General features: G+C 34.9%; 1 protein-coding gene across 3 annotated transcripts in view; it reads left to right on the top strand.

The window, feature by feature from the left end:
* LRRIQ3 (leucine rich repeats and IQ motif containing 3) overlaps positions 1-24,805 on the top strand; it is a 60,078-nt gene that overhangs the window by 22,433 nt on the left and 12,840 nt on the right. For 2 of the 3 annotated variants that reach the window (XM_087960475.1, XM_087960474.1), the window contains exons 5-8: positions 182-335; positions 3,604-3,724; positions 10,563-11,274; positions 17,453-17,655. In XM_087960475.1, the coding sequence (XP_087816601.1) occupies positions 182-335; positions 3,604-3,724; positions 10,563-11,274; positions 17,453-17,651 (1,186 nt within the window). In that variant the 3' untranslated portion in view covers positions 17,652-17,655. Of the gene's footprint in view, positions 1-181; positions 336-3,603; positions 3,725-10,562; positions 11,275-17,452; positions 17,656-24,634; positions 24,755-24,805 lie in introns of those variants that run through there. The other variant, XM_087960476.1, reaches the window with a different exon arrangement.

Here is a 24,805-nt window from a genome sequence, read left to right as displayed (position 1 = left end):
ATATAAGGATAATGTTTTGACAGGTAATTTTCTGGTTGTTTGCTTTAGAAAATATATGCAACAATCAGCAAGAAAATCATATAAAAATGAAGTACATATAACTTATATTGTTTTGAATGTATGAAATATTAATCCCATTTTAAGTCCTTGAAATAAAATTGTCAAACTATTTTTTTAATAGCATAAGTCCTATATCTGATGTTCTGTGGTATAAACGTTTCATCAGAGGTAGAAAAAAGCACGTCGCTTCTGTGGATAGTAGTAAAAGCCCTGTCTCTGAAACTGTTAAGCAAGAGCAAACTACAAAATATAAGAGAGGTACACCTGCAATCCAAGTAAGTATACTATTTGTGCTTTTATTTAGAAACAACAGTAATCTGCAGTTTGTATATTGTAACCAAAAAGTTGGTAGATCCAAGGAAAAGCATTAAAAATGTAGCAAAGCAATGCATAGTTCTGATCAGAGTTCTCTGGTAGTATAGTGTTCTGCTCTAATAAAACTAATTATCTAGACCAGAGGTCTCCAAACTTGGCAACTTTAAGACTTGTGGACTTCAACTCCCAGCTGGCTGAGGAATTCTGGGAGTTGAAGTCCACAAGTCTTAAAGTTGCCAAGTTTGAGGACCCCTGACACAGAGCATGTCAGTACAGAGGTAAATAGAGTCTATTCAGCCTAATCACTTTTTATGTAAAATATCTGTGAAGAGACAATAGAAGGTAAATTATATAGGCTGGCCAAATATTTAGTGAAATATCTCTATGGATGTTCCAGAAAAGAGTGGAGATGGCTTTCCCCCTAGATGTTAGGCCAGGATGCTAGTGAAGTCCAGTATGTGGCTTTCTCTGCTGTGAGTTGATTGTTTAGTGCCTTGAATATTACATTACAATTATTTTTAATTGCATTATATTTCTATATAATAGTCTTTTTTATTGTTATTGGTTGATAACTTAGAAGTATATTCTTTTCATTAATAATTTCTGCAGTATATTGTGGTGTTGCTATAGATATAATAAAGCTTGATTTCAGCAAGGTGTTTAATAAGGTACCCAAGATATTCTGATTAAGAAACTAGATTAATGTGGGTTCTATATTGTAATTAAGAGAATTCCTAGCTAGTTCAGGTGTTATATACTAAATATACCCCATTATGTTTTGTCATCAAACTGGTGCAATCCTTTAAGTGAAGTACCAGAGAGTTTGTTCTTGGGCCATATACTTCTCAATATTTTATTAATGACTTGGACAAGTTTTTGAATGACAAAAATTGGGTGGAATAGCTAATGCTGTAGAAAATGGGAACAAAATGCAAAATTACCTTGCTAGGTTAAAGAAATAGAGTAAGTGATCTAAAATTTATCAAACAGAAATAAAATATAAGGTAGTTAAGTAATTGGAATGCATAGATATAGAATAACAAATCATTGGTTTGTATTACAATAGTAGCTGATTACAAAGTAAATATGTGTCAGTTGTACAAAAAAAAGGGGGTGGGGAAATGTTGCATCGATAGAAGTATAGTTCATAGACCACAACAAAGTAATAGTTGTATTTTATTCTGCTTTGATCAGAATTTACCTTTAATTTTATGTGTATCCTGGTCACCTCATATTAGACGAAATGGGTCAGCCTCAGAAAAGCATGATTAAGGAGATAAAAACTATGCCATATATAGACAGCTTGAAGGAACCGGGAATGTTTAGAATCTGAATAATTGTACCTCGTTTAAATCTGCTGATTTCTGGATTGCATTTTTTTTAATTAGCCAGTACAACATGGGGGAGATTGAGAAAATAAATTGAGAAAATGTTACTTTGAACTAACAGATGTAAACATATAATGTGGAATTCTGAAAAGCATAGTTAAGCTCACTAGCATTATTTTATGTCTTAATTGATATTCTTTATTGAAATGAAATAATACTGGCAGTCTGTTTGGATAAACTATTGGAATGAATTTCAGCACTGATGTGTCTAAATTACATTCAAATGTAAGAGCAAATATTATTAAATCAAACTAGCTGCAATCTGTATTAGAGTGAATGGCTTGAAATAAAAAAGGCTTGTTCATTACTAGGAATTGCAATGATATATTTTAAATTGACATGCAATTACTTCAGTTGTGGTGAGCAACATCTGCTACTGCTTTCTATGATGATGGCCTATGGCTCTGCCGTGTAAACGTCATCAAAGCCTGAATATACATTTCGGTAATACGTCTCTATAAAACTCTTTTAGAAATGATATGTTCCTTTTCCTACAGCAGCTTGATGCACTTGGCTACCAAACACAGCTTCTCTTCCATTATCTTCAAAATAACTCCTCTGTTTTTTTCCTGTGACTTGGCATAAGCTGAACTGTCAAACATACACGTAGCATTTGGAGTCATTGCACTCTTATTAATAAAACAACTACATTTTTTAAAACTGCCAATAAATATATGAATATTTATATTCTCTGTCCACAAGCAGATTGTTTTAAAGTTCAAGGAATGATAGAAAAAATAAAGTGTTATGTGAAGTCTTCTGGTTTACGTGTCACAGTAACTGCTTTAACTGCTCTCTGAGAGAATACCTAAACTCTATATGGTTTTTAGGTTTCATCCTCCCATGTTCAAAGTGATAAAGCTAATGGAGGGAATCAATTCACTATTTGCTTAAAGGCCATCCCATCCCACTACTTTTTCATTGAGCGTTCAGTTATTGGAAAGAAACCAAAATGTGCTAAGGGAATACCATACTTACCTGGCAAGGGAGATAACATAGACCCATTATATCCGAAGTCTTTCCCTCTTCAGTGGGTGTGTAATTTAGGTTGACTCATTCCATTGGTTTCAGTGACAGGAAATTCCTTTTAAGAATAAAAAACTAGGATGGGAGGAATAGCAACAAAGCCCATTTCTCCTTCACTTCATTCATTCTGCCTGCAAGAATGCAGTTGGGCTTTGCTGACCTCAGAAACTCATGTCTTTGTTTTTCTTTCCAATATGGCAGCTAAGAATTACCTTCTCTGTTGGTTATAAGCATTTATGTTAATGAAGCTGGTTAAACAATACTCTCCCTCCATGTCTTCCACTGATAAATGACTATAAAGGCTGAAATCTGCATTTAACCATAGCTTCTACTTGTAGATATGTGTAAACAGAGGTTTTCAACTCAAGCAGCTCTGAAGTTATTTTAAAATGCCCTAGGAGTAGCACGTGCTTCTGCTCAGACTAAGAGCTTTTCTTGTTTATTTGCACAGATAAAGCTAAGGTGCCCTTGTCATGTACTCACTGCAAAGAAATGCATCTTGGTGTAACAGATGATGAGTGAAAGGGTTGTTTAGTCTAAAAGCTGGAATTTATTCAAGGAGCATAGAGGTGTGAGGTTGGAACAAGCATTCATTCATCCATGCAAACCATGATGCTGCCTAGAGAGACAAACAATTCCCACCATCAGAAAAGGCTAAAAATGAACAAAAAGAATAGCATAATTTTACCGCACTATTAAATATACAGTAATAAAGTTAATAAAGAAATCTGTGACAAAACAAATGTTGCTGTTTGAAAAATTCTGACATTTCTCTCTCAGAAATCTTTAATGAATGAAATGTTGATTTTAACAGATTATAGACATGAACAATCTTAAAGAATTCCGTTTGACTTTAAGAAGATTAAAATATCCTGTTATCAGACTAGAAGAAAAGAAAAAGATTAAACAGAAGGAATCAAAGTCAACAAAGAAGGGTTAGTTACTTCTGTAACAAGTGCCATTTCTATAGTATGTATAGACTTCTGAATATTCTTTCACTTTGATATCTGATAGTTATATCCATTTATTAATCCAATTTTTATCCATTTAAGCTTGTTTGTTTAAGCTTTAATGTTATATAGAAATATTTTCATGGGAGCGTATGTTAAAAAGACTAAATATATCAACATAATCAGCTTGTTATGTGCAATGTGTCAGGAACGTGCCTTGGTGGCACAGTGGTTAAATTTGCAGGCAAAATTTGCCCACAGCCTAGAGTTTGATCCTGACAGACCTCAAGGTTGACTCAGCCTTCCATCCTTCGGAGGTCAGTAAAATGAGGAGCCAGATTTTGGAAGCAATATTCTTATATTGTAAATTGCTCAGAGAGTGGTGTAAAGATCGGTATATAAGCAGTATATAAGTCTAAATGCTATTGCTATATCTTTAAAAAGAATATCATAGATGCCTTAATAATGAGTAACATATTTGAAACCCAACTCAAAAACATTTCTGGGTACTTTGGACAGCATCCATTATGTTCTGATCCTCATATTACCAATAGAAATAAGTGGGGGGGAGAGTATGTTCATTTTAAACAGTTATTTACCCACAGTTTATGTAAAGTTTGAACATAGGGATGGGGATAAAATAGTTAGGGTTTGAGATAAGTAAGTGGAAAGTTTTCCATTAAAAGCAGAAAGAGAAAATGAACCAGACAATTTTGAAATGTAAAATGTGTGCTGTAAAGGCTAGGTTTATCTCGTAGACTGTTGATAAGTGAATTCAAATTTAAGGTAATATGCATAGTTATAGTTCTGAGCAACTCCTGATTTATTTGAGGAAAAATAGAAACAAGAATTAGTATCCCTTTACACCCGTTCCTTATAAATTTGCCTGCTTATAGAAAAATGCATTGCTATGGGTAGTTCATACCGCCTTTTGCTAATTTTGAAAATCTGAAGATTTTTTCCTCTGTTTTTGTGTCACACCTGATAAAACTACTCACATATGAGACACTGGTAAAATAATTCATTTCGAGAATGATATTAATTATAAACTTCTATTGGGTTCTGGTACTTAGGTACTTAGGAACATTGCAGAAATGTTGGCTTGAATTTTCATAACCACTTCTTGCATGTCCCTTGACCTGATATGTTTTTGAATATTGTAAAAAAATGCATATTTTGAGTCAGTTCTAATTCCTGGTAACTACATGAACAGATAACTGTAGTTTTTATGGCAAGATTTTCTGAAGTGCCCTGCCAGACCAAAGTCACCAAGCTAGTTCTGCAACTATCTGAGGATTAGGATATTTTGAAACCTAGCATCTTTTAACTACTATACCCAACTTATTCTCTTAATTTGGAAATATATTAATACATACATTTCCCAGTGTGTATTTATCTGCACATATTTGGAGATTTTGAGGGAAAGGGGGGGGGAGTCCATGTTTTTCAATGTTACTCAATTCTATTAATAATGCCAATAGATTAAAAGATCTATAAGTATGTGGCAGCTCCTTTATCTACATAAATAATTTTTAAGAAAAAAATCTGATTTATTTGTCATAGGAATCCTTTCTATACATAAGGTCTGTTATCTTGGACAATAGCAGAGAAAAATATGTTACATATCTTGCATAAAAAGTTTTATATTCTCCTGTATATATTTTATATTTAAATTCTCTTTAGGATTTAGATTTGATAGAACAAATGCTTTTTCCATTACTTAAAATATCTTCTTACGATAGGACAAGCAAACAAAATGTTAAATTACCTTTTACATAGAAGAAATGAAATACAGTGTGTCTACCTTAGTTATTTATATATTCGGTTTCTGGTTTGTTTCTGCAGCAATGATGTAAAAAAAAAAAAAAGACTTGGCTTGCCACCAAATGGGACAGCTTCCCAGGTTATATTTGGCACCATCTGCTGCCAGGCACCTTTTCCTTACCCATGTTGATGCCATTGCACAACATTCCTGTTATATTTTTCTTTCATTTTTTTTCCAGCATGTCTTAATTAGCTTGCAATTCCATGTGTTTTTTTTTTTTTTTTGTACTGGGTCTTGCATATAGTTGTTAATTAACATTAAGGGGAAAACTTATTTATTGGAGGGGACCAGAAAGTAATTGCTGTTTTCTTTGTCTTTCCAAGTTCCACTTTTTTTTCTATTTATCACCTGGACCTATGTATAAATTAGAAGTAAAGCAAGTAGGGTATGAGAGCTTGATAAAAATAATGAAAAAAAATCCTCAATGCATGCATAGAATGCATAGCCATGAAGTGCTACCTGAAATGTAAAATATGTTTGAGGAATCAAGATAGGCTTGGGCACAATAACCTCTATTGCTCTTTCACCTCTAGGCCAGGACAATGGAGTGCTGACCCAAGGTCATTCAGCTTTGAGCTTCTTTGAATAATTGCAGCATATTTTTGTAAAAAAAAAAAAAAGTATGTGTTTAGAAAAAAGAATACCCATCAAAGAGAGGTCAAAAGAAGAGAAGCTAAACGCAAAGAGCAACTACTTACTTTGGTACCATTGTTTGAGTCCCTTCAAAATTTTGCCCCAGATTATAAAGAAGTCATTTCTCTTACTCTTCACAATACTTATAAATGTACTTTGACCTCTCTCTCTAAAGTTACACAGAATCACAGAATTGGAAGGTCCAACCCCCTGCTGAGGCAGGAAATTCTATACTATTTCAGACAAATGGTTGTCCAATCTCTTCTTAAAAATCTCCAGTGTTGGAGCATTCAAGACTCCTGAGGAAAGTCTTTCCATTGATTAATTGTTCTAACAGTCAGGAAATTTCTCCTTAGTCCTCTAGATTGCTTCTCTCTTTGATTAGTTTCCATCAATTGCTTCTTGTCCTGCTTTCAAGTGCTTTGGAGAAGAGGCTGAGCCCGTCTTCTTTGTGGCAGCTCCTTAAATATTGGAACATTGCTTTCATGTCATGCCTAATCCTTTTTTTCATTAAACTAGACATACCCAGTTCCAGCAACTATTCTTTATATGTTTTAGCTTCCAGTCCCCTAATCATCTTTGTGGCTCTTCTCTGTTCTCTTTCTAGAATCTCAACATCATTTTTATATCGTGGTGACCAAAACTGGATGCAGTATTCCAAGTGTGGTCTTACCAAGGCATTATAAAGTAGTATTAACACTTCATGTGATCTTGAAGTGTTATATATTTTTATTTTTTATTTTTTTATTTTTATAATCTATCCTGTCTAATCATTACACTCTTAGGTCAAAAGAACATTTTTTATTTTTATTCAAAGTCATATATATAGTATTTATATGTATGGTATTCAGCTTTGTTCAGGTATTTTCCCACGTCATTATAGTTGTGCTTTTAAAGTTGTAGCAACATTTTGGCAGAATCTCATCTGCCATCATCAGGCTTCTGTATAATGTTCATCTGTGAGTCAGACTTTCACAGCCTTTTCTGTTTTAAATTTGGGGCTAGCCTACTGCTGTGCCAGAATGCTTTTTTTCTTCATCCTGATTGGTTGGGAGTCTTGGTCTGTGTTTATTGGTCTTGGAGTTTGCTGTGTTCTGCTTGATTGGTGTTTCTAATATCTTCTGTCTGTTTTGTAGCTTTTTTTTTTTTTGTCTTGATTGGCTGGCAACATTGTGTTTCCTGTATTGGAGGCTTTTAGTGTGGTTTGGCTCCGAGTAAATGGATGACTATCATTTATTAGGAAGCTAGGTTTCATCTGGGTGCCTGGATGGCGTGTGTTTGAGCTGGAGGTATCAGAGGGAGTCTGTTTGTGCCCAGGTGTTTGCCTGGCTTGTGGTGTGGAGATTTTTTTGTTTGAGAGTGCAGGCTTCCAGATAATTGACAGTCTGGTGGAGTCATCTCTTCTATTCATGCTTTCAGGTCTTTTTTCAATCTCTATCGCTTCTCTGATAATTCTGTAGCTGGGGTTTTCTATAGTGGCAAGGGTTTTGGTGCCATTGAAGTTGATGCTACGACCTGTGGCTTTCATGTGTTGGACTAGTGAGGAGGAGTGTTCCAGCTTTTTTACTGCATTTTTGTGTTCATCTAGGCGGGTACTTATTCTTCTATTGGTCTGTCCAATGTATGTGGCAGGGCATGATGCACAGCGGACTTCATATATGCCTTGGTTTTCCAGGTCAATTTTATCTTTGGGGTTTCTTAGGATGGCTGCTATTTTTCTGTCTGTTTTAAAGGCAGTCTTGATGTGATGCCTGTGTAGTATCTTACTGATTTCGTCTGTAGTACCTCTTATGTAGGGCAGGACAGCTGTTCCATAGATCTGTTCATCTTCTAGGTCTCCATTATGTCTCAGAGTGTTTTTGTGGATCAAGCCAGTGATTTTGTTTTTGTGGAAGCCATTGGCTGTCAGTACTTTAGTCAGGGTGCATAGTTCAGTCTTTATGTGTGTCTTGTCTGCCAGGCGTTTGGTTCTGGCGATTAGTGTTTTGGCCACGGAGTTTATCTGTGCTGGGTGGTGGTGGGATTGGGCGTTGAGGTAGCGGTTGGTGTGTGTTTTCTTCTGGTATATGGTGTGTCCTAGTGTGCCATCTGTTTTTTTGTAGATTAGTACATCTAGGAATGGTAGTTGTTTGTTTGTTTCCGTTTCCATGGTGAATTTGATTTTGGGTGCTGTTTAGGTGTGTTACGAAATTGTTTAGGTTTTCTTTTCTATGGGGCCAAATAACAAATGTGTCAATGATGTATCTTAACCATAGTTTGGGTTTGTGGGTGGCATTGGCTAGTGCTCTGGATTCGAATTCTTCCATGAACAGGTTTGCAGTGATGGGTGACAGTGGTGATCCCATAGGGGCTCCTTCAATTTGCTTGTATCTTTGTCCTTTGTATATGAAATATGTGTTGGTTAAGCAGTGTTCTGTTAGTTCCATGAGGTTGGTATTTATTTTTGATGATTTTGAGAGTTTCTTTTATCGGGACTTGAGTGAATAGTGAAACCACATTGAAACTTACAAGCAGATCTTCTTGTTCCACGTGTAGATCTTTGATCATTTCCAAGAGGTGGTATGAGTGGGAAAATACCCAGACAAAGCTGAATACCATACATATCTATCTCTATCTCTATCTCTATCTCTATCTCTATCTCTATCTCTATCTCTATCTCTATCTCATCTATCTATCTATCTATCTATCTATCTATCTATCTATCTATCTAAGAAAATAAAAGCTGTATTTTCTTTTCTATTTTTCTTTGACTTCTTTCTTTAATTGTTTTTTCTTTGATTTTTTTTTCTTTTCCTTTTTTCTCTTCCTTACTTTCTATTAGTTTGTCTGTTTTTAAACTTCTTAAATTATATACACAATTTTGCCGCAAAGGTCACATTCAATTTATTCTATTATTGCTGGTAAGAATGAAAAAAATGCTAGGATTAGAGATGAGTGAAACAAATATTTTTCTTTGTTCACATTTATCCTTAAAGTGGTTTGCCGAAATTACTAATAGCAAAGAGGAAATTATGTCAAGACACCATTGAACTTGGGAGCACTGTTGATCTAGTGGATGATAGGAGATGAAAGCATGGAAATAGGCAAATAAACTTGAGGATTCAAGTATACAATGTAAATCTAGAAGAGAAATACATTCTTAAATTCTGGACAAAATTATGCAGGTGATTTGCAGTGGGTGCTTTTAAGATTAAATGTTTCGTTATATATGTATACATGTGTGTGTGTTTGCAAGAAAGGAAAAATAAAAACAGAAAAGAAAGAGAAAAGATACAAAGAAGAAACTTCCAATCTTCTTTCAAGTAATTATTAATTCAATTCAAATTTACTTTTTACTCTGTGGTTACAAGGCAACTCTCTTCTTTCTATAATCTTTCTGTCTAATCATCAAAACCATAAAGCATACATTCATTTTTATTTTTTCATGCAAAAATATCGCCGGGATTTTCAGTAAGCAATAAATGTAGATACTATCTTTTCTCTTATCAAAACAGTCAATTTAGCCTTCTCAGCAAATTCCATCATCTTAAGCAACCATTCGTCTTTTCTGGATAGTGCTGAATCTTTCCATCTTTCTGCATACAAGAAATCTTGCTACAATTACCATGTACAAAAGTGCAATTCCTTAATGTTTTTCCAATTGTTTGTCGATTGATTCCAAAAGAAAAAATTCTGGTTTCAATTGTGCAGTAATCTTTAAAATCCTATGAATCAGTGTAGGTATTTGAATCCAGATTTATTATACATTTACCAAACCTGATAAAATGTCCTTTCTTGTTGTTCACATTTCCAATATAAAATTGAAATGCCTTTATTCAAACGTTTCTCACTTTTGAGACTTAGCCCTTGCAATTTCTGAATGAGTGTTGATGCTCAGGAACATAAGTAATTAGCATGAAGTTTTTCAATCAATTAGAAGCTAAGAAAATAAATTAGGGTCAAACACCTTTAAAAATGATTACAGATGGTTGCATTATACCCAAGCTTAAACAATGAAATATATGTTTGATTAATTTGCTCCATTGGTTTCAGTGGGAGTTTCTCATGAGACCTTTAACAGGTCCAGATTTTCATTACCTGAATTGAGAGTACAAACAAACAAGTAATCTTGAGTTTTCTCATTGGATTACAGGCAGCTTTAAATTTCAGGACTGAATTTCACCAGTAATGTAATTCTTTCCTGTCTCATTTATACACCCCTAAAATCAGTTGGAAGAATAACATTGCTCTTCCAGTTGGATGTAATTGTAACCAGGGTAATTGTAACCAGGGTAATAAAAAGTATATTGGCACTTTTAATGATCAATTTGTCACCAATATCATTTTATGATATAACAATATAACCATTGAATTGTTTCATGTTAGATTTCACTGAGAGAGAAAAAACTGAAATGAAGATGGCAACTACATTTAGACTTTCAGGATCTAAAATGCCTTTTTATTCACCGAATGAACATCGGAAAATGTACAAAGAGAAAGAGAGAAATTTTTTTGATACTGCTCATGATATGCGTAACATCACACATCCTGTACCACAAACTTTGCCAATATATGAACCTGTCAGCATTGAAAAGAGAGTCTTTGCTAAAGCATATGGAACTGTAAGACTTCATCCTTTATATGCCATTGAACAAGCATATTGGCAAAGCCAGAAGTTGGACCAGCAAGCTAAGAAGGAGCGAGACGTGATGCGGCTGTTGATTGCTAAAAGTGAAGCTAAAGAATACATGCATCATTTACAAGAAGAAAAAATAGACAATATTCAGAGGAACTACGAAAGGAAAAAGATGATGGATACAGATCATGTTAAAAAGTCCAAAGAGGGAAAATACAAGTTCATTGTTAGGATGAGAAAAAAGTATAATAAGTTTTTAGAAAAGAAGGAAGGAAAGCTAATAGAAAACTCATTCATTCAGCGCTTTAGCACTCAACATACTTCTTTGACTAGAGGTTTATTAAAACTTGATGGGTGGAGAAAAAATTTGGAAATCCACAATGAAAGAAAAAAAGTCCTTGAAGAAATTAGAAAAGAACAAAAAGAACGAAAAGAGGTGTATGAACATTTTCAGGAGGAGAGGTATGTGTATTTGAGTAAGCTTATATATTTAAGCTATATGTAATATAATTATATAATTTATATTTATATTTATATTTATATTTATATTTATATTTATATATATATATATATTCATTCATTCATTCATTCATTCATTCATTCATTCTTAAGTTTTCGCGGGTATTTATATGTATGGTATTCAGCTTTGCTCAGGTATTTTCCCACGTCATTATAGTTGTGCTTTTAAAGTTGTAGCAACGTTTCGGCAGAATCTCATCTGTCATCATCAGGCTGCTGTATTGTGTTCGTCTGTGAGTCAGACTTTCACAGCGTTTCTGTTTTAAATTTGGTGCTAGCCTACTGCTGTGCCAGAATGGTTTTTTCTTCATCCTGATTGGTTGGGAGTCTTGGTCTGTGTTTATAGGCCAATAAAAAGCTGCATACCATACATACATACATACATACATACATACATATATATATATTTTCTTAAGTTTTCGCGGGTACTTAGATGTATGGTATTCAGCTTTGTTCGGGTATTTTCCCACATCATTATAGTTGTGCTTTTAAAGTTGTAGGCTTTTAGTGCACCTGGGCACAAACAGATCCCCCCTGATACCTCCAGCTCAAACACACCCCAACCAGGCACCCAGATGAAACCTAGCTTCCTAACAAATGATAGCCGTCCATTTACTTGGAGCCAAGGTGCACTAAAAGCCTCCAATATAGGAACACAATGTTGCCAGCCAATCAAGACACAAAAAAAGCCACAAAACAGATAGAAGATATTAGAAACACCAATCAAGCAGAACACAGCAAACTCCAAGACCAATAAACACAGACCAAGACTCCCAACCAATCAGGATGAAGAAAAAACCATTCTGGCACAGCAGTAGGCTAGCCCCAAATTTAAAACTGAAACAACTGTAAAAGTCTGACTCACAGACGAACACAATACAGAAGCCTGATGATGGCAGATGAGATTCTGCCGAAACGTTGCTACAACTTTAAAAGCACAACTATAATGACGTGGGAAAATACCCGAACAAAGCTGAATACCATACATACATACATACATACATACATACATACATACATACATATTCAAATAAATATGAACTATATATGTCAATATAGAATACATGTGTATTTATCTATCTGAAACATTCTGCTACAAAGCAATACCTAAGAAGCAATTTTATAGTTGAAAGAATAAAACAGGATGAAGGAAAGGAAGGAAAAGGAAAAGATTCCCAGACCAGGAACTGAACCAGTTCCTTGAATGCAAAACATTTCCTGTTTCATTGAGCTTTTGGGAAATAGTGATAAATAAATTAGATGGAAATAATATACATTGTAAGAAATGTTTTTGTAATTCATACTGTTGCTATTGGCTTTATTTGTTTGTTCTCATAGATGAACAGCTTTTACTTAGCCTTAAGGGGAAATGCAATGTCACCACTTTCACCTATAATAGCACAAATGTATGTCAAGATGTCACAATAAAGGCTCTCTACATTTTTACATATGCATTGGGAAATCTCATGCATGTGTCTAAAGGCCAAAGCTTGCATCCCAAAGCATGTTTTGTCACTCCCTTCCCCTTTTCTTTACTGCCATGGACAGCAAAAAAACATGACTGAAAACATTTGTTTTTCTACTACTTCCCACTGATGTTGCCATCATCTTGTTCTTAGCTTATGAGTGAAATGGACTTAAGTTATGAGTATTTTATTTATTTATTTATTTTATTCTTATTTTATTTATTTTATTTGTCAATCGCTTACAAGATAATAGGTAACATATAAACATGAATAAGAATACAGGAAATAGGTACGAATAAATGGGGACAATAGGACAGGGAGGGTAGGCACGATGGTGCACTTATTTATGCACACTCCTTACAGGAATGGGGTGAGGTCAATAGTGGATAGTTTGAGGTTAAAGGAGTGGGGGTTAGAGGATGTAGCAACAGAGATTCTGACACTACCCAAAGGAGTCCAAAGTGTGTAAAATCTACTAGGCTTATTTTGATTGAGAAAGGTTAGGTGATTGACAATGATTGGTTACAAAGGCAGGTTGGAGAGTGCTGATAGGAATAGCAAGGATAAGTAGTTAGCACTGCAACTTTGGGAAAGGCCCTAGATATCCATAGAGCTTATACTTAAAATGTTTTTTGAGTAATTTTTATTCTCCTAGGCAAACGGCTCTCAACAATACCTTAGGACAGAAGGAGTTAACCTTAGCAACAGTATTTTATGTATACCACTATTATTGTTTTCTATTAAGTTCAATAAACAATCTTCAGTTTCATGTAGGAAAGCAAAGGTAGGGTGTGCAAAGGCCCATCTTTCAACTTAACATGCTTTTGGACGGAGATTGAAGAAACTGTTGTTCTGTTTTTAATTGTAATTCCATTTTCCTTTTAAATGCTTATTGTAGGTGACTATTTAGTAATGAAGTAATTAAATTAGTTAAACAATGATGCTAAATATAGTAATTAACGATTCACCCAGCATTGTGTCTTATTGGTATATTTCACGGGTTTGATATACTTTCTTATGAAAATAAAGTTACTGATGCAAAATATTGCTTGGTACTTAATTTTATCAGGAAGCTCTAATTATGTTTGCTTTGAAAGCTAGGTAAGAAAGTGGATTATCCTTATAGAATAAAATATTTGTAGAGGACTACAAACCATTCATATTTTATTTAAAATGATTTATTTAAAAATTAGATCCCTAAGCATGATTAATAAAAATATTAACATTTAAGCTGCTATTGGAACCTGCAATTCAGCTGGTTATTAATTTGTCTTTGTGTGTGGGGAGAGGGAAGAGAATGAGTTTTCTTTTTATGAATGGTGTATTAATTTTAAAAATTGTATAAAAATACATTATTCATGTAAGATAAGACAAGTCTATTATATAACAGAGTTAGTGCTTGGTAAATCATGCATTTTAGCCAAAAATATCTGGGGCAGCTATATATAAAAAAATAAGTAAACAAAACATGAATAACCTATAAAACCAAGAAACAAGAATAAAGGGAGCAGTTTATTTTTAGAAGTTATTTTTAGATTTTTAGATTTCAATTTTTATTTTTAGATTTCAATTTTTTTAATATTTTCGCTTAGTTCCTTGCTTGTCAAAGGAGGTGTCAAAGGATTACCCAAACACAAACTGAAACCCTCGCCTCAGAATTAGTTAAATTTCAGTTTATCAAAAAACCCAATAACAAACAGATTTTGAATATGAAATTAAGCCCATTTACACCTGAACAATTTTAATGTTTTAAAATTATGACATTAGAGACATGTGAGCAACTCTGTTGTTTTTGAGCAGATTTTTTTTTTGCTTGATTAAGTCAGTGAATAATTTTCTGCTAAAATGTAATATGAACTGTCATTCTTTTTTTCTCTATTATCCTCTGCATTGGCTTATTCTATACAGCAGAAAAAAATGTATGTTAGTTAAAAGTCTTTATTTGTTAGTTGTGTTTTGTAGGAAATTAATTAAATTAATGTCTAGCCAACATTTATTGTTGCTTTTACAGAAAGAAGTTAATGAAACACTTGATGCATAAAAATCTAGCAAAGACTGTAAAAGTGAATTTAATTAACTGAAAATTATTAGTTTTTACATAGTTAATTACATAGTTTGCTTTTTTTTTTAAAAAAAGGGGGGAAAGCAATTGGAATAAGAGGAACAAGACATTAATTTTCAATTTTGACTGATATGGGTTGGATTCAGATTATCATCTCCCTTCTTGACTAGTCTGCAGAAGTCTTTGAAAATGCTTTCTGCTGACCTGCTTGAATGGAGGGACTGTGACTCATGTAGAAAGAGGGAATATTATGGAAAAATCAAGTGGAAGAATGAAAGCCAGAACAGCTTCCTTTTGGATGAAATATAATATATCCCACATGTAAAATGATACAACATTGTATATCCCCTGATTGATTATTTTTTGTTGTTTCTATAAGGGCATTCTGAATATTTCAAATGCAAGTATAAACAATACATAAAATGCTACCAAAATAGCCCAACCATACATTCTAAAATATTAAATATATTTAACACTGCCTAGAGTTGTATAAAATAAAAGCAACCTATAAATCTAATGATATTTATTTATTTGCCACATTTTTATAGCTTCCCATCTCAAAGCAACTGTAGATAATATACAACCAATAAAATCATGGAAAAATAGTAGAAAACCAACAGCAATAAAATCTGAAAAAATCTGGTGCATAGCCGCACTTCTTTAATGAATCCACATTCTCATCCCACCCTGGCATCACCTTATCCCAATGGCTGGAGAAAGCCAGGTTTTAAGTGCACTCCAAGAGGATAAAAGGGTAGAGACTTGTCGTAAATTAGGGAGAGGGTATTTATGGGGCAAAGGTTATAACAGAAAAGAAATAGTAAACGAGTATATAAACACTTGTAGCAGAGCCAGAAATGGAACCTGCAATACTGGTGGACCCTGGCCATTAGTTCAGTGACTGTTGGGAAATTATTACAGTGTTAAATGAAGGGAATTACAAGCCATGCTCATAATTATGAACATTGCAGCACCTTCACGGTCATGAGGTAAATATTAGGGTGCTTGGCAGGGGTCTATGACAGTTTGCCACAGCCAACTCACCATGGCCAACCTACCACAGCCAACTTGCCATGGACAACTCACTGTGGGACAACTCACTGCAGGACAAGAATTACACTAACATTGAAGAAATGGTGGCAGAGAATCATTAAAGAAAGGATGCAAAAGGAGAGACAGAGTGAAATGTGAATGACAAAAATTAAAATATTTATTTTATTTATTTTAAATAATTAAATTGAACTGTTAAATTATCCTGCAGTGAGTTGTCCTGGGGTGAGATGGCTATGGCGAGTTTATCCCGTGGTGACTTGGCCATGGTAAGTTGGCCTCAGCAAGTTGGCTGATGTAAGTTATCCTATTCCTCTTGGCAGCTTGGCTACTCTTAGGTCTATAGATGCACTGCAGCCTCTCCTATCTGCCCATCTCTTCTCCCACAACTAGGCCAGCCTGCACAGAAGCACTCAACCATAACTCTAGGCCAAGGCAGAAGTAGAGACTGGGGCCCTCGGCAGTCTCAGACAACTGCTATGTCCCAGTTGTTCTTGTGCCACTGCTACCATTGAGGAATTCTGCTTCATGCTGTTCTCCAAGACATACACATTTTGGGTAAGGGCATTCCCTGTTGTTGAGTATTCTCAAGGTTCTGCCACACACCACTTACTGTACCATCAGGTATTTTTCTCCTGCTGTTGAAAGTCCTGTACAGTCTATCCAATGCAGGACCTAGTCACATCAAACCATCTTGGAGCTTGAACTAGCAGGGCTTTGGAAGTTTTCTGAAGCATTGGACAGGCCATGTGGGCCTCTCAACAGCAGGAGAAAAATACCTGAATGCAGCAGATACTCAGGAGCATTGGGTGACAGGGTAATTGTGCCATTGCCCAGGATGCATGCCCTACCCTTCTAAAACTGTCCCGAGTAAAGAGAGCTATTTTTAAACAATTTATTGCTATCTCATTTGCTACATGGGATAGTGTGTAAGTAGGAAAAATTGCATTTCTAAAGAATTCTTAGAAAACATAGTTAATAGTACAGTACCCATTCATTATACATCTATAATTATATTTATTAGATAATTGTAATAATATATCAAGGTATAATGTCTATTGTTTCTGACTGGGGATATTGAATATCACAGTGTATTTTATTAATTATTGTATTAGTATCCTGATGAATAATCTTTGTTGTTTATAGTTACATATATTTTAGAACTGTTCTATAACGAGCATGATAATTTATAAAATAAATTTGGGGTCTTGCTGGGCTGGCCGGATGCCCTTCCTGACACCTACACAGAGTTTGCGATAGATATTTATTCTTTTCACCATAATAGAGAAATATTTGCCACTGTCTAGGATTAAACTCTCTCTGGCAACTCTAAAAAGACCATCAAAATATTTTATAATTTAATTGGGGTAACTGCCAGATTCCTGACACTCTCAACTTTCTGAGTGAGAGGCGAGCGTCTTCACTTTAGACTACCGCACCACTCTAAGCCCAGTAAAGACAACAATAGAAGGGAGAGTTTTCAATATTTGAGTTAGATAGAACTGGTGAAAATTATGAATTCTTTTCCATTCCTCCCTCCCAGGCGACAGATGTTACAAAGACAAAATATAGACGAGAAAATATTTAGGAAATATGTGACACATGTAATAGCAAGGGAGAGATTTGAACAATCCAAGGCAAAACTTAAAGCCGTGAAGGAACCTCATGTAAAAATATTGTATTCATTACCAGTCATTGGCAGTTCGAGCACTGCAGTGCCTATTGCTGAGTATGATGGCTAAGAAGGTAAGGAAAAATATGGAAAATGAACATAAACCTCATTTTGATATGTCATTTAAATGTTTCAGATTTTTAAAAATTGAATCAACTTCTAACTAACCTTTTGTGTTTCTTCTAATGCTAATTTGGACAAAACTCTGAAAAAAGGAACCGGTGATTAAATTAATACATAAATTCAAATATTTCAGCATTTCGAAATGAAGAAAACATAGCTGTAGCCCATTGTGCTAATTGTTAGCACATGTTGACTTTTAAGCAGCAAATATTTCAAGCATGTATTACAATTACCTCTGTATTTAGCTTTAAAATTAAATTATTCAATGCCATATAAAAATAATTGAGGAAAAATTCATTGGTTGTTAATGCAGCCAAGTAGCATGAGTGCAATTAAATATGTTAACTATACTTATTGCAGGCAGGACTGCTAGAGCTTTGCCTCAGTGATTCCTTCGTAACTGTATATAGAACAATGCCATAAGCTATTAGCTCTGGATAGAATGTATTTTCAGTTGCTCTCTGGCTATGCCTAATGCAATAATTTGGTCCCAGCTGCTAACTTTCATTAACATGCTGTGTACTTTGATTAGTTTCATTAGCTGCTTTCCTATGTGTAATTAATTATGTTTCTCGTTGATTCTATTTTAATTCTTTGTATATATATTTCTCCACATGTGTCATGGACAGGAATGGAAAACTCAGCCAATTGCTAGGAGAGATGTGAGGTATTTCCTTGCTTCTCCTAATTCAGTCATCATCATATTTTTAATTTTGTACAGCCATTTAAAGCTCTCCACTCTTTTTTGATTGTGTCATTTTCTGTGTAGTACTCTACACAATTTAGATGCACTGCCATAGGCATGATGAGATCTTCTCTTTTAATTATTATTTTGCCTTGTACATCCATATGAGATGCAGAGAATGGTATTACAGAGAACTGGGAGCAGGCTACACATTACACCATTCATGCATTAATGATTACTTTTATTAAAAAGAACAAGTACAAAAAATAAAAGAAGCAGTTTTTTTTATAGTTGGTTGTCTGTCTTACATCATAAAATATATTGGTGCTGCTGCTCAGTTTGAAGTTTCTGTTTAGGTTTCAGATTCTACTTATGAATTGACATACACATACACACATACACAGTGAGGATTACTTGTTCCAATATAATTCTTGTTTTCCAAATTTGTTTCACCAACCAAATTTATATTAGCCAACCCAAGCATCACTTTTTGAGATTCTCATCTATGCTCAAATTTTTCTGCCAATTTTTCTTATTACGTATTAAGTTTCTTTTCTAAGGCCATTCATGCTTTGTAATAGTACAGCATATGGAAATGCATTCTATATTGTTTATTTTGAGGGTCATTCCCCCTCCCTACACACACAAACACACACACACAATCACACACACACATTGTGATGAAGCAATAGTTTCTTCCACAGGGAAAGTAGGATATTATTAAAGCTTAGCCTTCTGTATGATTCAAGTATTGAAATGTTGCTCGCATTTTGTTCACAATCTTATCACAATGCAAAAGTGAATACATTTTTGTAAGCATATTTCTCCTGTGTCATCTGGAAGATCTGCTAGAGAGGTCACACCAGGCAGTGCAGGTAATATCAACTCTCTAAAAACTCAACTCTACTTCACAGACTTGAGAAATGACTTAAGCTGTTTTATTGAAGACAAGAAAGAAGACTATGTATCAGAGTGGTCAAACAAATGGCAACTTCAAATCTCAACAAATAAATGCTCTGTCTTACATATTGGCAAAAAAAATCAGAAAATAAAATACAAGCTGAATAGTCAAGATCTTGTTGATGACTCAAGCTCTGTAAAGGACCTTGGAATAATCACCTCTAATGATCTAAGTGCTAGAGCCCACTGCAACTACATAGCCAAAAAGGCATTAAGAGTTGTTAACCTAATCCTACGTAGCTTTTCTCTGGTAATATCACACTACTAACCAGAGCATACAAAACATTTGCTAGACCAATACTCGAATACAGTTCATCAGTCTGGAACCCACACTACGTATCTGATATTAGCACAATTGAGAAAGTCCAGAAATATTTCAAAGAAGAGTTCTCCACTCCTCTACTCGTTGTAGAATACCTTATGCCACCAGACTTGAAATTCTAGAACTTGAAAACCTTGAATTACGCCGTCTTCGGTCTGACTTAAGCATGGTATATAAAATCATACATTGCAATGTCCTACCTGTCAATGAATACTTCAGCTTCAACCATAACAACACAAGAGCACACAATAGATACAAACTCAAAGTAAACCGCACCAAACTTGATTGCAGGAAATACGACTTCAGCAATAGAGTGGTCAATGTCTGGAATACTCTACCCGACTCTGTAGTTTCTTCCCCAAACCCCAAAAACTTTAACCTTAGACTGTCTACTATTGACCTCACCCCTTTCCTAAGAGGTCTGTAGGGGCGTGCATAAGCGCACCAACGTGCCTACCGTCCCTGTCCTATTGTTTCTCTTATTCTTTTATTTTTCTTATATGTACCCATTTCATGTATTCACAACTATGTATACATTTATACTTATTATCTTGTAAACAATTGGCAAATCAAATAAATAAATAAATAAATAAATAAATAAAATCTTCTTATTTCCGAACATGGAAATGAAGCGCTAGATACTTGGCAAGGTTTAAATTGTAATTTTTTTCCTACCATCTTTTTGAGGCAATGGATTTTTGAAAACCGGAGAAACCATTCCAACAGTACCTTAATGGTTCTGTGTGGCAGAGAACCATTTGTTGCTGTTTTGCCACACCAATCCTGACCGAAGCTACAACAAACAACCAGATCATTATTCCTTGTTGTAGATTTTGGCAAAAACGTCTCTCTATTGATGATGGTGAGAAAATAAGGCTAAGAAAGGAGTGTAATATTGAGAAAGGTTAATTTAAAAGTATAGGATAGGACATGTTGAGTCAGGAGAAATAACAGAGGTTACTGTATACCCTAAATTGGTATTATTTTAGATTTGAAAGACATTAGCTACTAGATAAATAATACAATTCCTTACTATATTATATCATTGATGGCCATCAGAGAAACCATGGATTTTAACTTTCAACCACTGCTCATGGTTTTGCTTATCAGTCAATCATACATGTTCCATTTGATATTCCCAAAGATGCTTTTTTAAGAGGCAGCTGAGCTTTTTGTTTTTTCCTTGAAAACGTTTCACTTCTCATCCAAGAAACTTCTTCAGCTGTGACAAGATAGTGAGGAATGGAAGGATTTATATTATTTGCAGACAGTTGGTCATTTGTGTCCTTTTAGAGGGTTGTTGAAGCACTTGGAGATTTATCTGTGTCCTCTGGGTCACCTGAGCAGTGCTCCTGGTTCCTGTAGTCTGCAATTTTTTTCTCTGGAAATCCATTACTACTCCCACACCATTCAAAGGGTGAGGACACAGAAACGGTTCTCCAAAAGGGTGCTCATCTCCATTTCTTAGCCAAGGGAGCCAGCCTTGTCCAAAGACATGTCCATCATGTGGCCAGCATGATTATATGCTAGGGTGCATGGAATGGTGTTACCTTCCCTCCCAACAAATCTATTCACATTTGTTTGCTTTTGAACTGCTAGGTTGGCAGAAGCAGGCGCTGGGGCGAGTAATGGGAGTTTGCCCCATCACATGGCATTCGGGTCTCAAACCTGGGCTGTCAACTTTCCAGCTTGACAAGCTCAGCATCTTTAACTGCTGAGCCATTGTGCCCCTCGCATTCTTAAGATAAGGATGGTCAATGCACAATTTATGGGCTGTTGCAGCTTAGCCCTCAACCACCTCTGAATCCCCAAGGTCATAGTTAGAAATTTGATGGTTAACTTCAGAACTATTTCCTACTGATTTTCAGCAGGAAGACAAAACAATGCAGAAAACCTAAAGAGTAAGCATGATGGAGTTGGCCTATTAGTAGATCTTATTATGGGTCATTCTTACCCTTTGTAGTGGCATGCAAATCAATCAATATTTCTTCTTTTAAATAGATGTACATCATTCTTGTTTAACTTTTGAACAGGATGGCTGCTTTGCTGCTTTTACCATTCCTTGTCAATTATTTCTAGTTAATGTATTAATTTTCTAGTAATCTTATTTAAAACAATGCTCTTTTGAAGTTTTATTTTCCCATAATTATATATACAGTTGATGGAAATTTTAAAATACAGTGTGGCTTTTTATGTAAGATCATCCATCCATTTGCCTTTTGGGGTAAGCAACTTTATGCACAGAGCAGAAAAGTATGAATTAGTAAGACAAATATATTAGAACAATAAGAAATATAGATATAACCATGCAACTATCATCCATGATACTTCTACATTCCTTTCAATCCTTATAAATCATCCTTGTATCCCTAACAGCTTTTTATTTAAACTCCTCCTCTCTTTCTTTTTGAGGATCTCATCAACTCCATCCACCCATAGTTTCCATAGTCTTCCCTTCCTCTTGACAGCACATCAGTTTTCATATATTTGTTTGGCAATTTACTGTAGTCGTCAGTTATACTCTCTCTGTATATCATCCAGTTACAAAAAAAATCATTGCATGCAGAACTACACCCAAGGGTGGGATTCTATCAGTTCTCACTTATTCGCTAAAATCAGTTGTTAATATTCTAAGCAGTTTGGAGAACGGGTTGTTAGAAGAAATTACTGGCCTAATCCTGTAAGGAAGGCAGGAAGGAAACATTCTGGTGTTGCTTACAGAAACTGCCTCTCCGTTAACCCTTATTACATTCTTGGTGGGACTAGACTTCCTGCGTCAGGAATGTCTCGAGTTTTTTTCCCCTCCTTTCTGGTACTTTGCTTGTGTGGAGTGACCATTCAAAGTTACAATTGCACTGAAAAAAGTGACATATGACCATTTTTCACACTTACGACTGTTGCAGCATCCCCACAGTCATGAGAGACCAGGCAAGGAGATGCGTGCCTCAATGTGAATATTGAGTTGGCCGCACCCAGCCAATACCATGACCGCCAAGCCACGCCCACCAACTAAGCCACGCCCAAAGAACTGGTTGTCAAAAACTTTGAATCCCACCCCTGACTACATCCACTTTTTATATCCTCAGCCATCACATCTACAACAATAAATACATAAATATCTCTTATATATTTATCCATAAATTCGTTAAAAACCAAGAGGACATGAAACAGCCTTGTCCTACTCCTTGCTGAAAGTTGACCATTTGCTAAGCATGCTGTTTATTCTCATGTATGCTAACTTGCAGCAGCAGCAGCAGCAGAGCTACCAGTCTTTATTTGCATATTCATGTAAAGCATTCCATAAGTCAGGCCTGTTTACTGTATGCTTCCCCTAATTCAGCAAATATGTGGAGAACATTTTTGTTGCTTTTATAGTTAAATAGTTAACGTTATATATTGTAATTTATGTAAATTATATGTTGAGCAAGTGTACATTATAGGCTGAGTATATAATGAAGAGTTAGTTATTTCCATGCAAGATAGAAGTAACTGATTTTGGTAAAGTGCTACATCTTTGACTGAACACGTATTTTACATAAAGGTTTACTCTTGCATAGACAATTTTAGCCTTTGGATTCAGTGGTCCACAGGAGCTAACAACAATAGCCATATGTCTTGGGAATAACTGCCATTTCAGTATAGTATTTTTAAGGCATTATAATTTAATCATTCATATAGCCAGCTAATGATCCTAATGATACATTTAGGAGGAGGAGAAGGAGAAGATTATATGGCAAACAATATAAGCCCCATCATGTTTACTTCAGTCAAGCCTGATGGTTACTGTCATGTCTGAAACCCATTGTATTCACCCCCCTCCCTTCTTTCTTCTCTAAAAAGACACAGGAGATATAAGAATATGTCCTTTGTGTTATCAGTCCCCATAGAGATTTCTAAATTATCATGAAAATATGCCGACAGTGGGCATGTTGGCTGATTCATTCAGAATCAATTCCCAATTGACACAGAAATGTGAGCTTTATTCGGTTAAGCAGCTCAGTTAAAGGAAAAGAAGGAAAACTGATTTTGCCTGCTATGTTTACTCTATAAATGTTCTTAATGAAATCAACAAGGGTATATTATGGAAGCTAAGAATTTCACCATGTGTGTGAAGGACACATTCTTTTCACAGATGAAGTTTGCATTTATTTCCAGTGTAAATTTCACTCCTTGTTCCAGATAGTGATGTCCCAAATCCCTCAGGGTGTTGTCAATAGTCATCAAATCTAACTGTGATGGCCGGTGAGCAGTCCTATTGAATTCTATGGGACTTACTTTAGAGCAGACATACAAGGGATTGAACTATAAACATTTATTGCTACCTTCAGAGTTCAAACAGGCATTTTGCTTGAAAAGGAATCTCCAATTTCACCTCAAAGCACCGAAGTCTTTAGTCTCTTTTTGACACTCCTCCAATATTTCATCTGAAAATGAATCTCTTCACTTTGCTTTGAACATCACTTTCAATTAGATTTTAGGATCAATCCTATTTTTTTTTTTGAGATTCTCATACATACATACACACATACATACGTACACACACATACACACACACACACACACACATACATACATACATACATATCTTATTTAAATACATATGTAATATGATATAAAAGAATGTACTCATGTCTTTTTAATCTTTGAATAATAAATTTGCAGTAGAACTTTCCAGTAGATGGCAGCATCATTCAGTCTTTTTAAAGGATTGTACTGAATAAAGGGCAACAAAATCCTCATTTAATTGTGAAGGAAATGTTAATAGCTGTCCAGAAATGCAGTCATTAAGATGTTTTTTATAAAGGTATCCATGTTTGATGAAGCCACCAAATATTTGATTCTTATTTGATTTTGCTATTAATAAACACTTGGACAAATTGCAGGATAATTTTACTTGGTCCTGCTTGAAAAAATGGATCTTTGTTTGCCTGACCAGGCCTCTTTTCTTCTTTCTTTTAAACAGATGCAATATAATAAGGATGAACACAAAGGGAATAAAAATGTAGCTGATTTTTATAGATCAGATTTGCTTTAAAGATCGACCAGCAAGCTATGATGAATTGTTGTAGTTACCTATGGGAAGTATTTAATTCAGAGTCCATGTGAAGAATGGAATTTGAAAGATCCCTTTGCT

This window comes from Notechis scutatus, chromosome 3, assembly GCF_049901735.1.
Source record: "Notechis scutatus isolate UNSWTSFEM ecotype Mainland chromosome 3, rNotScu1.2, whole genome shotgun sequence".
NCBI lineage: Eukaryota > Metazoa > Chordata > Lepidosauria > Squamata > Elapidae > Notechis > Notechis scutatus.
This window is presented reverse-complemented; position numbering and strand designations above follow the sequence as displayed.